Here is a 12,505-nt window from a genome sequence, read left to right on the forward strand (position 1 = left end):
CTTTATTTAAATCTGTTGTTTTCTCCTGTAGCTTCACTTTAGAATTACCTAGGGAATTCTTCAGCCATCCTGAGCTGGGTTCTCACCCCTCGAGATTCTGATTTAATTGGTCTGGTGTGCCGCCCAGGCACTGGTAATTTTTAAAGCTCCCCAGGTGGGAGCATGTTAGCAGCCTGCGCTGAAGACCACTGATTTCAAGTCATTAGTTGGGGGTGGGGGGCTGGGATGGGAGGGCTGGCTGTGTGACTATCAGAATCCACTGGAAGCCCTGTAAAACCTGGCCCTTCCAACACCTGGAAATCTCTAGAAGCCAGCTTGGCTTATTTCCTCCAGTACAAATCATCAACTGGCGGACTAGACAGATGGTTATTATTTATCCTTCCTGCTGTGTTAGAAAGAAAAAAAAAATTAGCTCTGCCTCGGGTTTCTCAAACCATTTTTACATGTGCAAACCATTACCTTTTTATATGCTCCTAGGTATTAGAAGGGAGAAAGGGAATCCAAAGAGAGACCAGGGAGACTAGCATGTATTTTCTCCTAATGTAACTTTGAGAAGTGCAGACACCAGAGAGAAGCTGGCCTGGGACAAGGACTAGGTTCTAGATCTTATGCTAAAAGGGATAATGTACAGGAACAGTGCCCAGAAAACTGCTCGGCACATGATAACGTTAAGTCTTCTCTTCTGGGGAAGCTAGATTCATTTAAGATCATATAATAATGATAACACAGTAACAGACAATAATCCCTCGCACTGAGCATCTTCCCTGTGTTAAGTATTTTTGGTCGGTAACTTTTTTTTTTTTAATCTCCACAATCTTTCTGCCAACTGCTGGTTCCCTTTTCACAACTGACAAAATTAGGATCTGAAAGGTTGCAGCTGGTAAAGGGAAGAATCAGAATTAGCATTCAGGTCTGGCACCAAATTTTATCTTATATGCCATATACTGCTTCTAGAATCCTTTTAACTCTCAACCTTGATAATTCACAGTAATTGGAACGTTTTTCCACCTGCAGCAACCAGGAAGCTTTTCTTTCACATACTGGGTGAAATAAACCGGGGCCAGGGCTACTAGGTGATGATGGGTTCCCATGACAAATTTTCAGCGATTAAAACAGATCTGCCTTGAAGGGGCTGCCTTAACTGGCTATCATGATTCTCATTAAGCATCTATTAAGTTTTACTCTATATAGCATCTGGGTTAGGTATGGGAAGATAAAGAGATGCAGAGAAAGAGTTTTCCTCCTGCAGGGTCCGAAAAGGAATTGGGAGAAATAGAAATATATATTCAGCGACTTTAATTTCTAGACTCCATATCAGGGCATATGGTCATTCATGTAGTCTACAAGCATGCACTGAGTACTTATTCTAATGCTGGGTGCTGGGGCTTCGGATATTATGAAGTCACATTATCTTCATCAAGAGACTGAGGGGGGAGATTCATAATGATTCATAGGTGCAATATTAAAGGTGCAACAAAAGGCTTTTTAATCTGATATGTAAGTTAATTTACGTGAACGTCCTTATAGAGATGACACTATCAGTTAACATTTATTGAGCATTTGCTATGTTCCAGGTGTTTGCTTTACAGTTTCTAGCGCATTTAATCCGCACAATAATCTATGGGTGGCATTAGCCACCTTTTACAAAAGTGGAGACTGAGACACAAAGAGGACAAGTAACCTGCCCAAGGTCACGCAGAGAGAAAGGAGCATAGAGAAAGGAGCCAGGACTGATTCAAACCCAGGGCGTCTGGCTTCAGAACCTCCACTCTCCACCACGATGTTACACGGCCACTTTCTACCTTTTTAAAAAACGTATTAATTGAACCATCTTCATTGAAAGCGTGAGGAGCAAAATGCATTTGTTAATGGCATACTTGAATTATGCACTAAATACAGAAGCTAAAGCTCCCAGATATCTGTACTGTGTGGTCGTTGCATGGATTTGTAAAATAAATGAGTAAGTCACCAAAGGTGCTAGTGACAAATGAATGACACCCATCATAAGCCTAAGGACCTGAGCAGAAGCTCTTCATGTCTTTTTCCTGGACCCTAAGGAAATTTCTATTCATAAGGCAGCAGCCTGAGCAAGTAGTACCTGGGCTGGAGACTCTCCCGGGTTAGGGATAATGGTCAAACCTCTTCTGGTACAGCACCTCTGAACATTGAAAGGAGTAAGGAAGGGGGAAGACAAAGCTTTTACCTGATCCTTCAGGCACATACCTGTATGGAGAGAGGGGCAGAAGTTCCTGCTTTTCTGGAAAGAGGCAGAGCTATGGAAAGAGACCCCCTTGCCATTCTCCAGACTGTAGAAGGCCTCCTGATTCAAGGTGGTTCTAGAGGCTGTTGTCTCTGCTTATCTGGAACAATCTGTAGTGCAGGAGGCTCTGCCAGCATCACTTCTACTTGGAAACTCCTATTTATCCCTCAGGCCCCCAGTTTAAGTGTCACTTCCTCCAGCAAGCCTTCTCCGATCCTCCCCAGCTCCTGCCCCATCTCAAAATAAGTGTAAATATTTTCACCTTTTCCTGGGTTGTGTTTATGGTCGTTTGTAACCAAATAATAATTTTGAGTAGTCATTTAGCATCTACTTGCCCTCTGTGAACTTCACCACGGCAGGTACCGGAGCTTTTATTTACCAGTGTCTCCCTATCACCTAACACAGTGCCAACCACATAACGGAGCCTCCACATTCTCTCGGTCTGGGTGCATACGTGTTGGTGCTAACATGAGGAGACCAAACTAAACCCTTCCATTTTCTTCTTTCTTGTCCAGGAAAGAATGTAAAGAAAACCTCTGGCACTGCAAAGCAGGCTGAAGTCCCTGAGATGTCTCCAGGCAAAACAGAACATATGGTAGGCACCTGGCTACACAGAGCCGGAGGAAGGGCTTTGCCCATCCTTTGCCTTCTCTTCTCTGAGGCTGGGTGGGGCCCTCCCTTCTGGGTTTTTGATTTCCACCCAACACCTTGATGTCGGGCTCTCTTTGACTTTGAGACTCTGCTCCAATGGAGAAGGGAGGCAGAACTCTTGAGAGTGTGTGGGTTGGTTTCTGTCCCAGCTGGTATGCATGCAGAAATCTCTCAACACGCGGTGATGGGCCCACCTTCTGCCCCAAGAAACTGGATTTGTAGCATGTATACAGGTGTCCTTCCAAATCATGTGACCAATCCACCAACTGCCATCAAAATAAAAGATGGTTATGAGACCTATTTTAACATCTTAAGCCCGGCTTCCAGAAACTGAGGGTGACCTTTTCCCCAGACATCACATTTTAAAATGTAATGGGCTCTCTGATTTAAAAAAAAAAAAAAAAAATCTGGCAAGCAGTTAAAATCCGTTTTAATATTCCCAGCACTTAGCCAAAAGAAGATGCAGACAGAATTGAAAAACAGCCTGAGTTTTTCTGTTGTTGTTTTTTAAATGCCCGGATTAGAACATAATTCATCTTAAAATGACGGGAGGCCTCTTCATGCACTTCACACTTTGAAATATTTTAGAAAATAGTATCCATTTTGGCAAGCCTCTTGCCACGCAAGAAACAACAGCAAATGCTTTTCTCCTTGAGTGTTAAGTCTGTTGTGAATAAGATTATAAAAAATACACTTTGCTCTTTTATTTTGCCTCTTGTTTGAGGATTTTACTGCATCTCTGCAATAATTGATTCTTTTCACATTCCTCTATAAGCAGCATTCATTGCCCCAGTTTTTGAGAGTGAAATTGAAGCAGAAGTTTGGTAAAGCACATTTCCTCTTTTCCCAGAGAAAATCATTTATTCATTCCCTTATTTGTTCAGTTAACATGTCTTTATAACTAACTATGCGCCGGCCACTAACCAGACCTTCAAGGTCCACAAATGACTACCTCACAGGCCCAGTCTCTACATCTCTGGTAGAGGAGAGAGATACTGTAACAGTCACAATATCCTCTAATAAATGCTGTGATGGATAAAGGGGCTACAAGGACTCACCCCTCACCCCGCCTGGGGCTTTGGGGAAGGCTCCCCACAAGAAGTGAAATATGAGTTGGGTCTGAGTAAGAAGCCCAACCAATCAAGACATGAGTAGTAAGAAGGGTTCTCACGACAGAGAGAACGGCATGTATAAAGCATAAAGGCATCATACAGCTTCATTTTTTTCTGGTTTTATGTGGCTGGAAAAAGATGAGAGAAAAAAATGCATACATAGGGCTGAAAAAAGAGAAGCAAGAACAGGAACTTGAATGGTTTTATGGGCCAAGTAAGGAATTTGGACTTTATCCTGATAGAGTGGGACCAAACAAATAGAGTGTGTTACTTACTTACTTACTACTTATTTAGTTGAGCCTAATTCAGGTCCATACAAACCCCCCTTTCCCTGCCTTTAGTGGTCAAAGAGAATGTTGAACTATCTGAAAGAATACAAAAATTTATTTAAAATCAGTTTCTCAGATCCAAGGACCTCTTTGAATTCTCGAAAATCATCCACCAAACTCTATGCAAATGTACATTTAGCTGGGTAGATTATCTAAAGTATTCATCGGATTTCTAAACTGGTCCAAAGCTCTAAAAAGTATAATAATCGTATTTATTTACTTTATGAAAACTTTCAGCTGTTTCTCAAAATTGATTTTATCAAAGTGGAATTCTTTTATATTAATCTCTTAAAATTTACTGGTTGCTGGTCATCCATATGGTTACAATTTCATGTAGCATTCTATTCTTTCTTTTTTTTTTTTATTTATTTGTCAGAGAGAGAGAGAGCACAAGCAGGGGGAGAAGCAGGCAGAGGAAGAAGCAGGCTCCCCGCTGAGCAAGGAGCCTGATGTGGGACTCAATCCCAGGGCCTGGGATCATGACCTGAGCCAAAGGCAGGCACTTAACCAACTGAGCCACCCAGGTGTCCCAGCATTCTATTCTTTCAAACAAAACAGTTCTTCACATTCCCCAGCAGCAGCTTAATGCATGTTTGTTAACAAACTCAAAACTTAGTGTCCTATTGCCATTTCCATTCTTTAGAGCTATGGGATTTTCACAACTTATATGTGAGAAGTTTGAGACAAAGGTACAAAACGAGAAATTCAGATATTTGAAAATTGGGGGAAGCACAGATTTAAAGAACTTAGAGACATAATTCTATGGCAAATTAGTTAAGATTATTTGCATTGAGGTGAACAGAACCAACTCTACCAATTTCATACACTGGAAGGATAGACAAGCATATTATGCTACCTAAGGACAGAACCGTAACAATGAACTAAAATCAGAAACTTGGACAACATCATGACTTCCTGTATCTTTTCTCTTCTTTCTGCTGTCAGCTTCATATCCTCTATCTGCCTATCTTTCCATCTGTCTCTCTTTCTCAGCAGACCATTTTCTTCTCATTTCCAATACACAGAGTGGAAAACCTGTTAGAGTTCCTACATCTCACACAGAATGACCTCTGTTTTTCTATCTTTGTCTTTATCTCTCACAAATAGCTCCAAAACAACTGCACAGTATGTTTATTGGCCCATTTGGCATTAGATGCCCAGTCCTGCACCATGTACTTGCATACATGGCGATTCTCTCCCCCGCCATGGAGATAGGGAGGATGGGCAATTCCTGAAGCAGTGGGATTGGGCAGATCAAACAGGCAATGTCCGCTCTCTCCCTTCATGGTAGGTGATAGGATGTCTTACATGGTGCAGCAGGGACTCATCTGTCTACTTGTTCTAAAAGCATCTCATTTTGTGCTGGACATGGAGTTAGAATACCAAAATGAGCTAGACGTAACCTCTACACCCTCCTTCTAGTTTTGTGTCTACCACTGATTATATGATCTTAGTAAGCCCACTCCCTAGGCCGCAGCCTATTCTTAAATGAATAAGAATGATAGAACACAGAGGTGCTTTATGGTTTGTTAGAATGAGCCCATGAGCCTAAGATAATATCAGTATTATTTCAATCACCTTTTGTCAAGAATCTCACACATGATGCAGAGGTTTTCCCACCAAGAAATTATAAGCATTGCCTGAAGCCTATACCCTGTGTATCCCACTAGTATAAAACAGTGTAGAATGTCATGAAAAGTCTCAGTTACAAAAACCTTTGTTTTGTGTAAATCAGAAATGTAAACTGAATAAAGTCATGATTTCACCCTTCCCTTAAAAAAAAAAAAAAAACGAAAAACGAAAAACAACAACAACAACAAAAACTCAACACAGTAGTTCATATCCAGCAAGAATTGGCAGCTATGGTCCTATGGCACTGAGAATTTGAAACACATCCTCTAATTCTACAAAGCCAGACTTTGCAATAAATCTTGCTAGCTGTGTGGCCTCATCTTTGGCCAAGAGACTGGAGGAGCTCTGTGTGGTGAATGTCTTGCCAGTGAGATGCTTGTGTTGTTTTGGTAGAAAACTCCAGAAGAGGAGCCGCAACCAGAAAACCCTCCTGCTGAGATTTCAGCTCCCAAAGATCCCCTGAGTGCTCTGAAGGTCAGGCCAGTCTCACAGCCTCCTGTGAGTCCGACGATGAAGAACGAATCTGAAGAATATGACACATGGATCGACAGGTTCAGGAAGCTGGAAAATGCCCTCTACCTGTGTGATCTGAGTAATACAGGTGAAATGAGAAGCTTAGAGCTGATATGCCTTTCTATTTATGTTCTAGTCTGGAAGGGGACACCTCCCTTTCACTTCTTAACAAATACACTTCGTATATAAACCATGTGCACTGGCACTGGGAGCACAATTGGGAAATACAAAGATGAATCAGAATCAGACATGAATCCCCTACCAGGTTACTCACAGTCTCTTTGTGTCTTTGATCCTCCTCCATTCAACTACTGGTGTCTAACCTATAAACCAATCTTGTAACTCCCAGCTGAAATCTTCAGCATGCCCACTGACAGGCTGAACTCCAAACTCCTTAGCAAGGCAAAAGCTGGTTCTGTCCACCTGACCGGTCTCTTTTCCTTCAACTGGTATTCTCTCAGCATATCCTACCCTATCATAATGAATAACTTGCCTTCCTCAAACATGCCATGCTTTCTCCTGTGGTTGCTCCTTTTCTCACACTACTCTCTCCATCTGAGCTGTCTGCCCCTCCCCTTCCTACCCCACCCGTGCCAATACCCCATCTTGTCCACCTGGCTAGCTCATGCCTAAACATGTTTTAGGTTAGAACTCAGGCTCTGAGACTCCCAAAATTTCCCCAGACAGATCTAGGCTAAGCTTTATCTGGCCTCCTAGAGTTCTTTAACAATCATTATCATATTTGATATATATTTTTTTCATTTGGAGACATGTTACAGTCTTACCAGTAGACTATATTTCTTTTTTCACCCTTGCACAGTTCTGTTCAACTTTTTCTTTTTGAGGGAACGAAGAAAGGAATGAATGTAAATACATAAATAAATCCAAGATGGAAGGTAATAAATACCATTACAGTGTGCAATGTGGGCAGAGAAAGGAGTATTCCTTCTTAGTGAGGTGATCAGTGAAGGTTATAATAGTGTGAAATTAACCATTAAGGATAAGGTGCAGTTTACATACAAAGGAATGACATAGACCTTTCTGGCAAAGGCATACGTTAGCCAAGCAAAGTGTTATGTGTGAAGCTCAGTGCAAGAAGTTTTGATTAGAAAGACTATAAGGGCTATTAAGAAGAATGTTAAATGATAAAGGTAGAAATATAAGATTCCAGATCTAGGAAGATCTTAGATGCCAGACCAAGGAATTTGGATTTGGTTCAGAAAGAGTGAGTAGCACTGAGAGTTTCTAAGCGGGGAAGTGGTATGATGAAGTTGTATTTCAGAAGGATCCTTGATGGCTGTGTGCAGATTGAAGGAGAAACTGAAAGTAGGGAAAGGAGTAAGGATTTGCAATGTCCAACTGAAAATGAAGTCCAGAACAAGGTCAGAAACCTGGGGAAGAGGGAGCAGATACAAAAGCACATGGACTGAAATGATGGTACTTAACTATGTTCTGTAGTTATGGTGAGTTAGTGTGTTATATGTGGAGCCTAAAAACATGGAACCCATAGAAGTGGAGGGTAGAAGGGTGGTTGCCGGGAAAAATGGCAAACATTGGTCAAAAGGCACAGACTTTCAGTTAGAAGATGAATGAGTTCCAAGAATTCAACATACAGCATGATGACTCTAGTTAACAATGCTGTATTGTATACCTGAAAGCTGCTATGACAACAGAGCTTTAATGTTCTCACCACCACAACAACAACCACAATAAAATGGTAATTACATGTGATAAAGGATATGCTAACTAACCTTATTGTGTTAAACATTTCCCGATATATACATGTATCAAATCATCACATTGTATACCTTAAACTTGTATAACGGTATATGTCAATTACATCTCATCAAAAAAATAGTGGATACGTTAGCACTCTCTAGAAGTAATCACATAACAGTAGCAATGCATTTTCATTCTCTGTGTGTTTCTGTTTCATTTTGTTTTGAATTTCCAAAGCACTTAACTCTAGACCACATAAAGTATAACTACCATAAAATACCCAGGAACTTCTAATAATCATCCTAAAGAGTGGGGGAGATAAAAATTTTAAATGAAAAATTCATCTAGTTTATTAAACTTATTAACCATGTGCACAAAAAACATCAGGTGGAGAGGGAAGACATTTCTAAAGAAACAAATGCTGAGTTGCAGTGATGGATGATGGATCATAAACTTAGTTGCTAAGAGACTCCCCAATGACGGGGACCTTTCTCATACTTCTAAACTGTTCTGAGGAAAAACAGAGTTTTGTTGACTTTGGAGGCAGATCCAGCAGATTTGAAATGCCTCTCTCATGGCCTCTTCACTATTTATGCCTGTTTTCTCTGTTTCTATGAAATTCGTTAGTGCCTCATCAGCCAGGGAATGTGTCAGCCTGATCTGGGAACATCTATAACTATCTTTAATGAGGAAAGAAGATTAACTGAGGTCATTTAGTTGGTTTATTAACCACAGCATTTAGCTGACCACCACAGCCTCATTCAAGACACTGAGCAGATGATACCTACTTTGCCTATTGATGAATCAGTGTTCTTTATTATGTGCAAGGAAATATGTAGGCCAGGGTGTTCTTCATTCAGGGTGAAGACAGACCATCCATCATCAAATTAGTGTTTCTGGGAACCTACCCTGTGCTTATGTCCTAACAGGAGTTGTCAAGAAAATATCCTTGAGGAGAAAGAATAAGAAATGACTGTGAATAACTGGTCATGTTTTCTAAAGAAAGAAGGGCGGTTGGGATAAATGTTTGGGTGAATGGTAGATTTGGAATTTTCCCAATGAACTGAAGGCTAGATAGAAAATGTTTTCCAGTTCAAGGAGGCAGAATGCAATGAGAGTCCTCAAGGACATTCTTTGCATGAGTCTGGACTTTACAAACAGTGAATCACTAACTCCTCACATCAACCACATGCTGAAGGGATTAATGGCCTTATTTACGGAGGAAAAAGCCAAGCTCAAAGTGGTAAAAGACAAGCCAGTGGGAAATGGAACCATAATTCAAACCCAGTTCCATTGGACTTCCCACTATACTAAACTCCCAGGACACATCAGAAAGAACGCGAGATTGTGCTTGTTGCTTTGTTGGTTGTGTCTTTGTTTTCACTGGAAGACTTAGATTCAAGTCCCGACTTGACTAATTGCTGAGCCCTGAAAGCCAGTTATTTATATTCTCTGAGCCTGTTTCCTTATCTATAAAATAAGACTGATAATAATAAAACATACCTCCCCGCTGGGAGAAAGGATCACATGAGATTTGAAAGTTCTTTGCAAACTGGAGAATGAAGTGGATGTTAAAGAGGTTCTTCTTCTTATTCCTTTCATTTTGGTTCTGGTGGGATAAGAACAGGCTTTTCAGCACTAAGATGGATTGTAAGGGTTATTTTATGCAGCTGTCCTGGGCAGCCCCTAATGACAGTAAATTAGACAGATACAAATTTCAGCCAATGAACTTTTGTTTGACACTAGGAATCCTCTACCAGTGGTAAAGCTTAGAAGATAGTACAAAATGCCCCCACACACACCAGCGGTGATTCCTATGTGTATTTTTTTTAACACTACTTTTAATTTTTAATTAAAATATAAACTAAATTTTATGCAGTTAAAAATTTTCTTCTTATTAAGACACTTATTTATTTTGAATAATATTGGTGCTATAACTATTATAATCATCCTATAATAATGTTTGCATTAATGAGTGCTTAATAGTTCTGGACACTGTGCTAAGCTTTCATTATTTTATTGATTTTCATACAGTTTAATTATCCCTATTTTAAAGTTGAGGAAGCTGAGGCTCAGAAAGTTAAAGTACCTTCCTCAGTCAGACACTTACTCCAAAGTTCATGACTTATATTTCCAGAGGCAGAATATGAGGGATCTAACCTAGACCAGACCAAGAGCAGCCACCCAATGCAGAGAAATGCAAAGATGCCAACTCACAGATTGGCCAACTCACAGAACGATATTTCTGCAGAGGAAAGGATCAACATTCTAATAGAAGAGAGAGACAATAAACAAACCTACATAGAACAGAAAATAAACAGAGACGGGATGGGATGGAATGGGACAGAATAGAACCGAATAGAACTGAATGGAATAAATCACATTAGGACCCCGCCTGTCTGTAGCCCACTGTGAAGAACACCCATCACAGAAAATTAGCTAGTGCCTCAGTTTCTCCCTCTGGAAAATGAGTTGTTGTGAGCATTAAATGAATCACTACTGGTACAATGTTTGGAGGCATGCCTGAAATGCAGTAAATGTTATATACCTATGTAAGTATCAGTCGCTATTGTGATACTCTAGCTAATTTTCTGCATATCTTACCATCTCGACTGGCTGGGGATCTTCCTGAGGTAAAAGGTTCCTTCTCTAAATCTTCTATATTCCTAAGCATTGTATCTGACATATATGAGCTCCCAATTAGGGGCTTATGAATGAGTTATTTGTCTTTGCTGATGCCACTCTCTCCACTTAAAACTCCTCTCTGCAACTACCCAAATCCACCTAACCTTAACTTGGAAAGCACCTTGGCATTGATACATATGATGCATGGGTACCAGGGCACACCCTGTGGTGATACACACTACCATCTCTATTACACAGATGTAGACTCTGAGCCATGAGAAATGAGATGATTTACCTGTGATCGTACAGCAAGCAGGAGGGAGTCACAGTAAATACATTTCCAAAAATGCATAAAATGAGCTGTTTGAATCCTGCATATTTAGGAGCATGTTTGGCTACTTCAATAAGATAAAAAATAAACCAGAAAAATTGGAAATTTATTTTAGGAGGCACCCCGCCTGTTTTAAAAATTAGCCTTTAAAGTTTTATGGCCACAAAGAATAAGCCTAAAATGCTTTAAGAAGCTGAAAGTGTCAAAATATTAGCATTTTGTTTTTACTCAGAAGTCATTCAAGCTAATATAGGTTTTTTTCCTCTTTTTTGCTTTCTCCATCCTCTTTTCAAATCTTCCCACCCACCCAACCCAATCACAGGAGTTCTGGAGAAGGAAAGGGCCAGACGCCTCATTCACAACTACAATCTCATTTACAACCTGTCCCTGAGCCCTCGGAAAATCGACCAAGCCTTGAGGAGATTCTGTGTGGGAGAAAATATGCTCTTGGAGCCAGCACTTCGGTACTTAAAGGAGCTATGATAACAAGCCCATATTGTGAGAACAGATGTTTCCTTTATCTTCGTTTTTACCCAGACACGTGTTTCTCCCCGGCCTGAGTGAGGCCAATACAGGGACTGGAGATGGTTTGGACTTGGACTTCTTCTCTGGCTATGATCCTTCCTCATAAGCAGCTCAGAGTGACCCGAGAAAACGGGGTTTCGTCTCCTGAGGTGGCAAGAGACCAATTTCTTAAAGTCCCCTCCTATTCTAATAAAGCTCCTTATTAACATTATATAAATTTTTTTCTATATTGCTAATGAAACTTTGTTTTTGCAAACCCTACAATTCCATAGAGTAAAAAATATGCTAGATATTGTTGTCAACTCCCCAGAATGCCTGTCACAGAAGAGACCTAGGTACATCATTTTTGGATGAGTAAACTAGCCTTTCCTCTAGTCACTATTCTAGGAAGGATATCCACATTATAAGAAAAATAAAATTATTAACAATATATTAAGACTAAGGGTAGGAGCAAGCAGAATTCCAAGTGAGTTTTCTGAATAAGTGAGATATTTTCTCTAGTACAAACCCAGATGATGTTACACTGTCCCCAAGGGTATTTTCCCAGAGTATTAGATAGGAGTTTTAATGATTGACACCTGGGACAAAGGGTTCTGGAAATAGGTAACATCTTTGTTCTCTCTGGCAGGAAAATCAAGCAAAACTTTCCACAAGTTCCCATAGTTCTTCTATCCAACTTTGCACCTCCCACAGAACACACACTCACATGCACATCACACCAGACAGATAGCATGAGCTCACCGAAGGAATACTGACCCAGGACTTCAGAGACAAATGTGTTCCCAGAACTATCATTAATGCTGAGTGA

At 40.5% G+C, this 12,505-nt stretch overlaps 1 protein-coding gene across 3 annotated transcripts in view; it reads left to right on the plus strand.

The window, feature by feature from the left end:
- The window catches only part of CUNH1orf87 (chromosome unknown C1orf87 homolog), an 80,253-nt gene extending 68,363 nt beyond the window's left edge, over positions 1 to 11,890 (plus strand). For all 3 annotated transcript variants that reach the window (XM_073896013.1, XM_025871892.2, XM_073896014.1), the window contains 3 exons: positions 2,776 to 2,855; positions 6,378 to 6,585; positions 11,495 to 11,890. In XM_073896013.1, the coding sequence (XP_073752114.1) occupies positions 2,776 to 2,855; positions 6,378 to 6,585; positions 11,495 to 11,655 (449 nt within the window). In that variant the 3' untranslated portion in view covers positions 11,656 to 11,890. The remainder of the gene's footprint in view (positions 1 to 2,775; positions 2,856 to 6,377; positions 6,586 to 11,494) is intronic.
- Positions 11,891 to 12,505: the final 615 nt, after the last annotated feature.

The sequence above is a fragment of the Callorhinus ursinus genome, unplaced genomic scaffold (assembly GCF_003265705.2).
Source record: "Callorhinus ursinus isolate GAN/ISIS: 27379988/994484 unplaced genomic scaffold, GSC_fseal_2.0 scaffold9, whole genome shotgun sequence".
NCBI classification, from domain to species: Eukaryota; Metazoa; Chordata; class Mammalia; order Carnivora; family Otariidae; genus Callorhinus; species Callorhinus ursinus.